Source organism: Cantharellus anzutake (genome assembly GCF_015039405.1).
Source record: "Cantharellus anzutake strain C23 chromosome Unknown EI90scaffold_167, whole genome shotgun sequence".
NCBI classification, from domain to species: Eukaryota; Fungi; Basidiomycota; class Agaricomycetes; order Cantharellales; family Hydnaceae; genus Cantharellus; species Cantharellus anzutake.
Window position 1 is genome coordinate 144,819 of NW_024067117.1, and position 12,402 is coordinate 157,220.

At 50.5% G+C, this 12,402-nt stretch overlaps 1 protein-coding gene across 1 annotated transcript; it reads left to right on the forward strand.

Moving 5' to 3' along the window:
* Positions 1–1,047: 1,047 nt before the first annotated feature.
* On the forward strand, positions 1,048–2,512 carry EI90DRAFT_3022659 (uncharacterized protein; the record flags this gene model as incomplete). The annotated part of the gene is made up of 8 exons (XM_039057799.1): positions 1,048–1,147; positions 1,253–1,423; positions 1,568–1,620; positions 1,704–1,783; positions 1,957–2,017; positions 2,047–2,269; positions 2,290–2,369; positions 2,402–2,512. The coding sequence occupies 8 exons, from the start codon at positions 1,048–1,050 to the stop codon at positions 2,510–2,512; spliced, it is 879 nt and encodes a 292-aa protein (XP_038908328.1).
* Positions 2,513–12,402: the final 9,890 nt, after the last annotated feature.

Below are 12,402 nucleotides of genomic sequence, written 5' to 3' on the forward strand. Positions count from 1 at the left end.
GTGCAGTATGGCGTGGGGTGCGGCACAGGGTCAGGTGGGTGTGCCCTGACACAACTTCAACACCGCTCTGACAGCACAATAGGTTACCGATTATTTTCCTAAACCTCCTGCTATATGGCCACCCTCCCACCCTCCTGACAATTCTTCCAATGGAGTTTGTGTTGTCAGTGAAAATATATACATGTGTCACCCCCTGGACCTAATGGAGGGCTATAATAATGTACTCAGGCTCCATAGTGAGAACTGATATTATTAGCATTCTAACCTATAATGTACTGGTTGGAATGAGTTACTAAGTTATGAGGAATGTCAAAGAGGAAACTGACCTCAGTCTCCATGGCGAGAACTGAGGAAAAAGAAAACAATCCCAAATAACAAGAAACTATATATTCGTGATCATGAGGACTGTAGGTCACATGCAGGTCATGTGTGCTTGCTGGTGAGTCACAGGTTGTTGTCAGGGATCAGCAATGACCCTGGACCCTATGCCAGCTGCACATATGCATGTGGGAACTATGCCAGCAATTCCCGTCTACTCTGCTTACCTAAGCCCTGGTGGCCCAGATCATCTCTGGCATTGTTCTGGAACATTCTATGATCATGTGATTCTATCGGCAATCTGTTTGGTTTCCTTATTGCTGGACTCTACATGTATATAGCTGACTCTAAGATGGGGACATTCCTTTCCCCTGGCTTTAATCACAACTAGGTTATCAGAGCAACCTGCATGAGCACATGTGTTCCCTGACAGTTGTTGCCTCACAACAGGACCAGCATCTCATTCTTGAGTATGCGGCTCATCTCCGCTGCTGCACCTTGCAAGCCTCTCATTTCGGCATCCATCAGACTCCCCCATCCCAACGAGCCCCCCATCCCCAATATCTCCTGACCATCAAAATAAATAGCGACCCTGTACCCCGTCTTTGTGACCCCATTTTGCACAGAGTGTGAGCCATTGCAATACACAAACATGTAAGACATGTCATGTTCATGTTGAGCAACGAAGTCATTGTGGTCGATCACCCAGGCTGGCCTTTGTGATGCTACATGGGTGTGAGATGGCAGTATGACCTGCAGACGATCGAAGGGACACCATTGTGTTGTCTGCATTCTGTCATTTGGGGATATGAGCGAAATGAGAATGAAGGTTGAGATGACTACTATTACTCAGTGTCTGAGTTTGAGTGTAGACACAGGTGTTGCAACACTTGAAGTTGATGAGGAGCATTTGTCAATGCAAGGTTGCAAATAGTGCAGACAAATGATGAGGGTATGGATTGCTGTGAGGGTGCAGCTATCAATGGGGATTTGGCTTTTCTGAGCCTGAGCGTAGACTTGGGCATCGTGGCACTTGAAGTCAAAGTTGATGTGAATAGTACTGAGGTTGTGAGCATGAACGAAGAATGTTGCAGACTAAGGAAGGGTATGGATTGCCATGAGGGTACTGTTATCAAAAGGAATTTGACTTTCTGAGCCTGAGCGTAGACTCGGGCGTTGTGACACTGGAAGTCAATGAGGAGCGTTCACCAACGTAACTAGGAGATATTGTGAACGATATGGATGCCAGAGAAGGATGTTGCCAACCAGAAGGGGCTAGTGAAGACTTGCAGAAGCTATGAGGTCTGTAGCTCATCATCACTGTCCCCATTCATGGTGCCATTCTCCCCACCTGCATCACCCAACATTGCCATCACATGATCCAGGTCTACAATGACTGTGAAATCCCCCTCTTGGGCAATATCTTCTGCTTTGCCATTCACAAGTTGAGGGTTACCAACAACAAGTAGGTGACCAAGGTCCATATCCTTTGAACAAGAGGCCCAAGGAGGTGGAGGTGTGGTAGGGGAGGTCCAGAGGTAGGAGGTAGGAGGTCCGGAAAGGGGAGTGAGAGTTGAGATATGTCCTGAGGTTCCCAACAGCTTGTCAGTACTCTAGTAACTTACCAGAACAATGTAGGAGTTCTGGAGGTGATGCGGATGTGGATGGGAGGAAGGGCAGAAGAGAGCCGAAGGAGGAGGTAGTCCTAGGATTGTTGGCATCAACCAGAGGCAGCAGAGAGAGATTGGGAGGGCTGGTGGAGGTTATAGGAGTCGTCTAGGACTAGGGTGGAGGGAGGTGGAAGATCTGGGATATGACAGTGATGGATCAAGTGTCAATATAGGGGTGGATCACAAGTGTCATATCCCAGATCTTCCACCTCCCTCTGCCCTAGTCCTAGACGACTCCTATAACCTCCACCAGCCCTCCCAATCTCTCTCTGCTGCCTCTGGTCAATGCCAATGATCCTAGGACTACCTCCTCCTTTGACTCTCTTCTGCCCTTCCTCCCATCCACGTCTGCATCACCTCCAGAACTCCTACATTGTTCTGGTAAGTTACTAGAGTACTGACAAGCTGTTCAGAACTTCAGGACATACCTCAACTCTCACTCCCCTTTCTGGACCTTCTACCTCCTACCTCCAGACCTCCCCTACTACACCTCCACCTCCTCGGACTGTCAGGGACAGCTCTGAAAGCGGCAAGGTCCTGGCATGCAGGACTCGGTGGGACGAATAGCAGCTGTGCGTAGCGGCAATCCCGTTGTGGGGTGAGCGTCCCCGACCACTTAGTCTGAAGTGGGAAGGTGAGTTATCATTAAAAGGGAAGGCTACACTACTTCCCTGAAGTGGGAATGTGAGAAGAAGGCTACTTCTTCGGTTCCCACTCCAGCTGTTATTATATACATGCAGGATCGATCACATGGGGCAAGCTCACACACAGCCATGGCTCTCCAGGTGCCTCCGCAGGAGATCCTGAGAGGGCCCACTGTGGGTGCGGGGTGAGTGTGGCGGTGGTGGCGGTGATATAGTGTGAGGTCTTTGGGGTTGCTCAGCACACAAAGCCGTAAGTGATACAAGATGATGTATTTTACGGTGGTGTGTAAGCGGTTACCCGGAGGTTCCCGCTTGTCCACGTGACTATATCTATCTAGTTTACATGTGACTCGGGGTTCGGGGCTATTGCCCTGACATTCTCCCCCCTTGCGTTGCATATGCGACGCATACAAAGTTGATAGTGAATAAAAACAGAATTTTAATAGTTGGTTTACATTGAGTTTGGAATTATCAATGAGTGTTTCTGTTGTCGCCACTTTAAAGTGGGCGATTTTGTACATGTTGGTGAAAGGAAGAGAAGGGGTTTGAATGAGTGTGGGCCGTTACTTTGAAGTGAACGGCGATACATTGGTATCGCAGGGAGAGAAGAAAGAAGTGGTGGAGTTTGTCGAAAATGGATTTCGACCCAAAGGTTGTATTTCTTTGGTGTTCCTCACTTGTTCTGTGAGGGTTCGTGTGTAAGTGGTGTTTACACACGAGCGGTGGTGGGTGTGGGTCTTTTGGCGGAGTGGAGATTTCCGCAATTGTTACTTGCGGTTCCTCGCATACAGTATTGTGTGCGGGGCCTCGAGTTGGGGGGGGTGTTTTCACGGGCGCCTCGATGGCGTATTACCGTGTCACTCTCCCTTCTCTCAAGGGTGGATTCATTGCCCCGGAGGAGGGTTTTCCTCCGGGTTGTTCATCTGGACATCCGATTGCTGCGTCGGATGCGATGACGTAGCCTGGGCTACATTGTTGGGCTGTGGGCTCGACGAAGTGGGTGCTCCCTGGGTGGGAGCGGGTTGTTGTGTTCCTGAGCTGCTTGGCTCAGGTGTAGAGTACGGTAGGTTTACCGTTCTTCCCGTGGGGAAGGATGGTCGTTGGGCTGGTTGTCCAGCTCGGAGACTTGCGTCTCTTTCCCGGTATTTGGAAGCTTTCGCTTCCTGCTCCGCCGTTCTTGCGGCACGTTCCTCAGGAGTCCTGAGTGGTTTGAACTGGGACTTTAAGTAGGCAGCTTTGCCTAGACTTTCCCAGGAGATTTTTCCCTTGTTCTCCGGGGAATTATATTCCTCCGCGAGTCTTGCGATGCTCGGGAGTCCCAAGAAGTATTTCTCGGTTTCCTTCGCTTTTTCGCGAAGGGTTCTGTGTACCTTGCCGCTTTTGAAGGCGGCTTCAGCCTGTTCGTACCAGTGTACGAATTCTTTCCCACTCATGCTTGTCCACCAAGCGTATGTGGCGTCATGCGCCGCTTCTGACCCCGCTATTCTCCTCATGGGGAAGTTGGGGTCGATTGTTATGTCGACTGGAGCTTCGACTTTGCCGAACTCGTTGAGTTCGGCGGTCTCGTATAGCATGTGGACACTTCCCTGCAGGGTGGCTTGCCCATAGGGTGCTGAGGTACTCAGTGGCCCACCGCCTCTGGCAGTGGTCCCCGTTTTAGGGTCTGCCGTCGGTTGCCTACCACTCTCCCTCTTCCCCTCGACATGGGTTTGCCCCTCTGAGGGCGGGCCTTTATGCAACCCGGACAGGGTCGCCTGCCCATGGGGTGGCGGGATAGTCGGTGCCCCACCCCTTGATGCGCTAGTCCCCATTTGGGGTCGCGCCTCATGAGGCCCGGAACCGTATCCCCTCCCCCTGACCTGGGAGGCCCCTGTCATGATGGGTTTGGCAGCGAGGTCTGCCAGTGCGCGTGCCTCTCTGAGCTCGCGTTTCAGTAATTCGATCTCCCTTTTTTGGAGATCGACTTCTCTCTCTGCGTCTTTCAGAGAGTCAAAGATGCCCTCAGCATCTCTTCGTGCTCTATTGTATTCGCGCCTCCAGTGGGCGCAATGGTCGCAGGCGTCTTCTGACGCCCTCGAGTTATTAGACCGTGCCCGCTTGGACGGTCTGGACGAGGAGCCGCTGTCGCTCCCTCGTCTCCCTCCTACGAGGGACTTCATTTCTTTCAGCTCCTCACGGAGTTGACCTGTCTGAGCAGCTACCGCTGACGCGATGGCTGATTCCCAGCCTGCATTTGGCTGGGGCATTGTTGGACCTGGGCCGAATTGGCTAAACCAGGGGTTGATCTGGCCAGGGAAGTTCCCTGGGGAGTATGCCTGGGGCTGCAGCAGCAAATGCTGCCCCTGGAATGGCGCTTGTTGCGCCATCGGTGCAGTTTGCACCGCGTATGGTTGGAAGCCTCTTTGGGGAGGCTGGGGGTGTGCGATGCCTGTTGGCAATGCGGATGGTTGATGGTTCGCAGCACTCATTTGTGCTGCATGCGTCGTGTAATCCATGGCGCTTATCTGCGCCTGGTGTTGTTGTTGTTCCGGGGAGCCTTGCTCCCCGGGTTGTCGTATTTCGATATCCGGCGGTTTGTTTGGATCGAACCGAGGGTTGCCTCCCCCAGAGAACGACATCTCGTCGTTATGTTACTCGTGGCGGTGGGAGGGGTCTTCGTTCTTGTGTGCGTGGGATTCGCCGCGGTTGTGTGTTCTTTTGCACGTGAGCCTGTGGTTCACGTGGTCTAGGCGAGTTGCTTGCCTAGCCCATGTGATTTCTTGTACATGGTGTGGCTGTCCGGGCGAGTTACTCGCCCAGAACTTTCCCACGCTCTTGGCTGTGGGCCATCGTCCCTCGGCTTTACTTCTTCCGCCTCCGTTTTTGGGGGCGTAATAATGCCGAGAGTTCCCTGTCTTCTTTGATAGGGAGTTTTTCTGGTTCCCTTACATTTTGTAAGGTGAGGTACTCGTCCAGGTGGACGAGGTCGTCGCAATTTCCTAGGGGTTCCCATGTGGTGTCCCCTAGTTCCCATTTAACCTTAAACCAGAGTTCGTTGTGAACCCACGCGTGGTTTAGGATTTCGCGAACTACTGCTTCGCGATCAGGGTCTTCCCCGAAATCGTAGAATATGTTTACTTCCCTATTTGGGAAGGTTTCCTGGTCATTCGGCTCGTGAGGTGCTAGCCGGGATACATGGAATCTTGGGTGGATTCCGCGTTGTTCAAGTTGTGGTGGCAACTTGAGGACGTAGTTGGACGTTTCTGGAAATGTTTCCAGGATTTCATAAGGCCCTATGTATAGGGGCTTTAGTTTTCCTGCCCTGCCTTTGGGTAGGTTCAGCTTATCTGTGGATAAGTATGCGAGCTCGCCTTTTTTCAAAGGCGGGTCCAGGCGTCTTTTCTTATTCGCCTGGATTGTTTGAGCAGCGCGATTATGTATTATCGCGTCGTGTGCTGCCATGAGGTTTTCCTTCGCTTTTTGAGCAAAGTCGTTTATTCCCGGGTAGTCCGAGAGTGGTGCTGTTAGGCACATTTTTGGCATATGGCCGTAGATTAATTCGAACGGGGCAAATCCTGTCGATGTGTTCGAGCTCGCATTGATCGCGAATTCCGCCATCGACAGTTTCGCTGCCCAGTTGCGTTGGTCTGGTCTAACCATCGCGCGTAGTATTTGTACTACTTTTTGTATCATTCTTTCCGCTTGGCCATCGCCTTGCGGGTGGAATGCAGTTGTGAATTTCAACCGTACACCGAGTATTCGGTGTAGTTCGCGCCAAAATTTTGACGTGAATTTCGAGTCTCGATCTGATATGATCGAGTGTGGTAGACCGTGGAGTCTTACAACTTCACGAAGAAATACGAATGCTAGTTCTAGTGCGTTCATTGTTGTTTTTATTGGAATTAGGTGGACGTTGGACGTCAACCTACAGATGATTACCCAGAGGTAATCATATCCCAGGCTTGTTGGGAATGGACCTGTGAAGTCCATGGCTATTGATGACCATGGTGCCTCGGGGGTCGGGAGTGGGTGAAGCATTCCAGGATTTCTCCTGGTGCTTTTCTTGGTTGTTTGGCAAGTTCCGCAAGACCTGCAGAACTTGTGGGTGTCTTTTCTCATCGACTTCCACCAGAAGTGTCGACGGAGGGTTTCCACTGTTTTCTTGGATCCTAGATGTCCAAGTGTTTCGTGGATGCTCTCGAGGATTATTCCCCGAATGGACTTCCTTTCGTAGTTTCCTTTCGGGACTACTATCTGGGTCGTTCCTCCTTCTCCAAGTCGGGTTATCAGTCCGTCTTTTACGGAGAAGTTTTTGAAATTCCCCGGGTTCTCTAGGATTTCCCGGTGGATCTGGCTTTTCAAGTATCCAGATTTTATTGCCTCAATGAGGTCTTTTTCTTCGAATTGTTTTCGAAGGTTCTTTTCTGGAGTTATGATTTCTTCCAGATTTTGGGCGCTCCCCCCTAGAGTTTCCTCTAGGTTATCGCTCCCCCCTAGAGCTTCCTCTAGGGTGTTTTTCGCGCGTATCGCTGCGAGTCTCTTTTTCTCTGAGTTTTTACTCAGGGTACTGCTTAGTAGCAGTTCTTCGTATTCCTCGATTCTGTCGGGAATGATATCTTCTGCATTTTTGTCCAGGTGGATGTCTGCCGACACATAATCGTCGAAATGCAGATCCTCGTCCGTTGACGAGTCGTAGTATCTTGAGAGTGCATCTGCCACTTTGTTTTTGTGGCCTTCCACGTATTTTATTTCGCAATTGAAGCTTGCGAAAAAGGCTTGCCATCTCAGGTGTCTTCCTGAGTTGTGGTTTTTCGCTTTGAAATATTCCAAAGCTTTGTGGTCCGTGATTACTGTGAATTCACGGCCTCCCATGAGGTCGTCTTGCCATCTCATGAGCGCTTCGAGGACACCCAGTGCCTCGAGCTCGTAGGCGAAGTACCTACGTTGTGTGTTGGTGAACTTTTTGGACATGAATGCGGCCGGGCGGCAAGTCTGCCACCTTTCGCCTTGTCCAATTAATGCACCCATGCCCGCTGGGCATGCGTCTGTTATGACCCAGACGTGGAGTTTGGTCCTCTCTTCTTCTGAGAGGCTTTCCGGTGGGTTCCACTGGACGGGCTTCAGGATCGGAGCCCTACATGCTAGACGTTTGATTTCGTCGAAGCATTTCTGGTGGAGTGGTGTCCACCTGAATGTCTGCTTGTTTGAGCAGATTGTTTGCAGTGGTCCTGTGTAACCGCTGACGTTTGGCATGAATATCGATAGATATTCTACCATTCCCAGGAATCTTAGGACTCCTGTGTGGTCTGCTGGCTCTCGCCAGTTGCGGATTTTTTCCATTTTATCCACTTGAGCGTGGATGCCCTGTTCGTCCACTCGGCTTCCTAGAACGTCTAGGATTGGGGCAAATGGCTGGAATTTTTTCCGGCTTATGTAGAATTTCGCCCCTTTTAGGCGAGTCAACAACCACAATAGTGCTTTATTGTGGTTTTCCACCGAGCTTGTGCTGGTGAATATATCGTCGAACCAGACGTGTAGGCGTCTGCCTACTTCTCCTCGTAGTTCCCAGGTCAGTGCGCGCTGGAAGGTGCAGGGAGCGTTGCAGTCTCCTTGCTGCATCGTGTTCGAGTTGTACGTCCCGTGGGGCGTGGAGAATGTCGTCCTATGGACGTCATCTGGATCCACGCGTATTTGTTCGTACGCGTCCGACATATCGATCTTTGATCGGTATGTTGCTCTGGCAACTGATTCCTGGATCAGTCGCATGTCTGGCATTGGTGTGACGTCGAGGATCGTGTTTGAGTTACGGTTCCTCGTGTCTATTACCGTGCGCAAAGATCCATCTGCTTTGCGGATGCACAGTAGCGGGCATGCTCGCTCGCTGTTCGCGGGATACCACCATCCTGCTTTTACATAGCGATCTATTTTGGTCGCTAGTGCTTCCTGCAGTGCTGCGGGACATCTCGGGGTGTTTTCCCGAAATTTCTTGTTTGGATCCTTCAACGGGATTCGATGGTTCACTTCCCTCAGGGGAGGCATTTCTAATGGCGCTGGCGCCATTACGGTTTCAAATTTTTCTCTCCACCACTCCCTGAGTATTTCGAACTCGGGGTTGTTCATGGAGAGACCTTCCAGGTGTGGTACGTCTGGAAGTTCTAGTCCTTCCGGACTAGGATTGGGCCAACCTTCAGGGTATTTTCTTGTGATTACCCTGAGGTGTGTTTCAGTCCCGCCTCCCTGTCAGGGGGGCTTCTTTTTTGGTTGTTCTCGGGCTCTTGCTCGAGTTTTCCCTCCGTGTGATCTCGTCACACGGTCTTCGCTTATTCCAAGGGTGTCTATGTTGCCCTTGTTCGCCGTTCTCACTTTGTGGGACCGGAAGTCTAAGCTTACCTGGTTTTTGTTTAACCAGGGGGCGCCGAAGATGGCGTCGTACCTGTCGATGTTAATTACATCGAAGTAGTGTTTTTCTACGTGGCCGTTGATCTCAACGTCCACGTTAGTTCCGAACAGGATCTGTGATCTTGTTCCTTTCGTCCCCATTTGGAGGACGACTGGGTTCTCCAGTTGAAGGATTGGGATGTGGACCGCGCGGACAAAGTCCGGCGATAAAGCGTCCGTTTCGGCTCCACTATCGAATAGCGCATAGGCTTTTATGCCTGCTATTTTTATGTGAGCCGTTAGCGTTCTCTTTGTTGAGAGCGGTCTGTTTACGGGGTATTTTCCCGCATCTTTTGAGATGCGGAATTTTGCATCAAATAAAGGGGACTGGGTTTCGATGGACTTTTGGTCCTTCTTCCCTTTGTCCTTGTTTTCCTTGGGTACTTTGGTGTATTTCCCCAAGGCGTCTTTTCTTGGTGCTTCCACCAAGGCTTCGGCGACTTTTTCGTCTGCCGTGTTTTCTAACTGGTGTGCTACAGCCAGTTTGATTTTATAATTTATGTCATCGTGGTCGACGACTGACATTGGGCCCATTCTTATGGTCCCAACGTTGACTTCCTCACCCTCTGAGTCAGGTGAGTATTGAGGTCCTTCGTATGGGTCCTCCACTTCGAAGCTTGATGCTTCGGAGTTACCAGAGTTGTTCTCTGGTTTCTCATCTGATGAGCTTTTTGACTCTTCATCTGTTGAGTTCGCGATTTCCATGGCAGCTATACGCCTTGGTTTTTTCATCGCTCGTTATATTGTGTCTTGGGCAATCTTTCGTTTGCCCTATTTTGCCGCATTTGCCGCAAATTGGAACTGACTTTTGGTCAGTTTTCCTCGAGTTTTTCGAGGATGTATCCTCTTTCCATCTGGGTTTCAGCTCTTCCGCTTTCTTTCCTGACGGGAGGGCTTTGCCGCGGCTCGTTGTTGCCGTGGTGGTTGTTCGGGTATAGTACCCTGATTTGTAGGCTGAAGACATCTTCAGCCTGTCAATTATCTCGTCTACACGAGATATTGCTTTTAACATCTCCTCGTTTGAGGAGAAGTCTGCTCTGATTCTATCATGAGCAATCATTTCCCTCTTCCATTCGAGGGAATGTAGTTTAAGAACCTGGCGTTAAAGGACGCCTGGTCTGGCGGCGTCACCATTTGGGACGCTGCTTTTGACAGTTCTAAGTAGAACTGTTTTAGACCTTTTTCCGCTTCGTATTTGACGTTGCGGTATTTCTTTGTCGCGTTCAACACGGCGGAGGCTTTGATGAAGGTTCTCATCAATATGTTGAGAACCTCGAGGAACATGCCCTCGTCTCCTCTGAGGAGAGTTTCGTCTCGGAGTCTAATTCCGAGGTCAAATGCGGGTCCCCCTAATCCACGAATCAAGCAGTCCAGGTGGACTTCGTCGAATTGGGGACCTTTGCATCCTCGCGAGGCGAGGAATCCCAGTAGTTCTGTGAACCACTGCCAGAACGATTCCATGTCGTTCTCCCCTGACCATTTCTTGTCAGGGAATGCCGGCCCATTCTTTAGGGCTTCTGGCTTCACTCCTTCTGGGTAGGGAGTGAGTATTCTCACTTCGGCCATTCTTATGGCCTTTTCGTACCATTTCTCCAGGTACTCTTCTTGCTCCCCTGCCTTCGCGGGGTCGCTGTCCAATGGAGATCTCTCCTTTGGGGGGTTTTTGCTGGGGGAATCTTTCTCGCAGCATTTCTTTGGTTTCAGGCGAATTTGCCTGAAGTTGTATTTGTATTCTCTCATTGTTTTGAGAGGGTATGAATGCGTTACCTCTCTGTTCGAGAGGTCCGTCATAATTGGATGTTTGGCCGAACCTTTGGTACGTGCCAATTCTCCTTCTGATCTCTGAACGATGTCTTCTCTCGGCATCGTCTTCTCCTATCCTTGGAGAAGGATCTCCTTAGCGTCTCTGTCGAGTCGCTGGTGATATTCCAGTGTGCTTTCACTGGTGGTTCTTTTCGTGAATTTTTTCACGAGTTCTATTTATGTCCTGGACCGTGGTCCAGGGGTGTTTATTTGTTTCCTCACTTTTTTGTGAGGAGTTTATTTCCTTCAGCAAATCTGTTTGTTCGCTGATTTTTTTCTGTCAACGCGTCGATTGCGTTGGCCATTCTTTCTAGAGTTATCTCTAGACGAGCCGTGCTATTATGGTTCGTTTCCTCGATCTTTTTCTGGATCGAGTTTATCGCGTTTATTATGCGCGATTCCTGGTTTTCCAGGAGGAAGTTTGGTTGGGCGAGCAGTGACTCTCCCCAGTTGACATTTCCGCTTCTGGGAGTTCCAGAATGGGTTCTTGGAGTGAACACTCCACGCTCGCTTTGTTTTGGCGAGGCCGTTGCGGAGGGTGCTTTCCTTTCATAGAGGGGTCTGTTCGCTGGTTTCTCCTTATTTTTACGTAAGGCTTCCTCAGCGAACTCCCTCATTTCCGTTCGCCTCCTCCTCATTATCTCGGAGACCTCCTCCGAAGTTGGCGACCTTGCCTTGTCTGGCATGGTGCGTGGGGGTGTAAACAGCAGAGGCTCTTTTGGAGCTTCCGCGCTCTGAGAGATCCTGCTCTCAGGGCGTATTTTCGCGCCTTCTCGGGCTTTCAGCCTGAGAAGAAGTTGATCTTCACTTTCCGTCCTCCATTCGGACGGAACCTGGAACAAGTCCAGTAGTTTTTCGGATAGCCAACGTGGGGTTTCTTCCCTTTGTTTCCCTTTGTCTGCCTTTAGGGCTTGACTTGGGGACGTGATTGGGAACTCTAGGGGATAGTGGGGCCCTGGGGTTTCCTGCGGCTCTATCCGATCAGCTTTTTGGGCTGATCGTTCGGCGCTTACGCGTTTTTCGCGCAAGTCGATTACCTCGTGAGGAGGTAAGGGATCTTCCCCAGCTTGGGTTAGATCGGTTTGTTGTGGAGTTCTGGGGTATTTTGCCCCGCACTTACTCCACGTAAGTTTCTAAAGTCTTCAGGGACCAGCCCTGAAGTGGTTGCTTTTCCCGGATCGCGTTGATCCTCGTCGTCATCTGACGACGGCTTTTGGTTTGAATCTCCCATGATGGGAGATTGCGGTTTCTTAATAAACCGCTCGCTTCTTTTTAACGTCGCTGCAGATGCGACCTTGCCCTTGCGGGCGTGTTTAGGCGCCATAAGCGCTTCCGAATCAGATGTTGAGATTTTATAGTTGTGGGTTGTGTTGTAAAACACACCTCATGCACTTAAAAAAGTGTGAGGTCTTTGGGGTTGCTCAGCACACAAAGCCGTAAGTGATACAAGATGATGTATTTTACGGTGGTGTGTAAGCGGTTACCCGGAGGTTCCCGCTTGTCCACGTGACTATATCTATCTAGTTTACATGTGACTCGGGGTTCGGGCT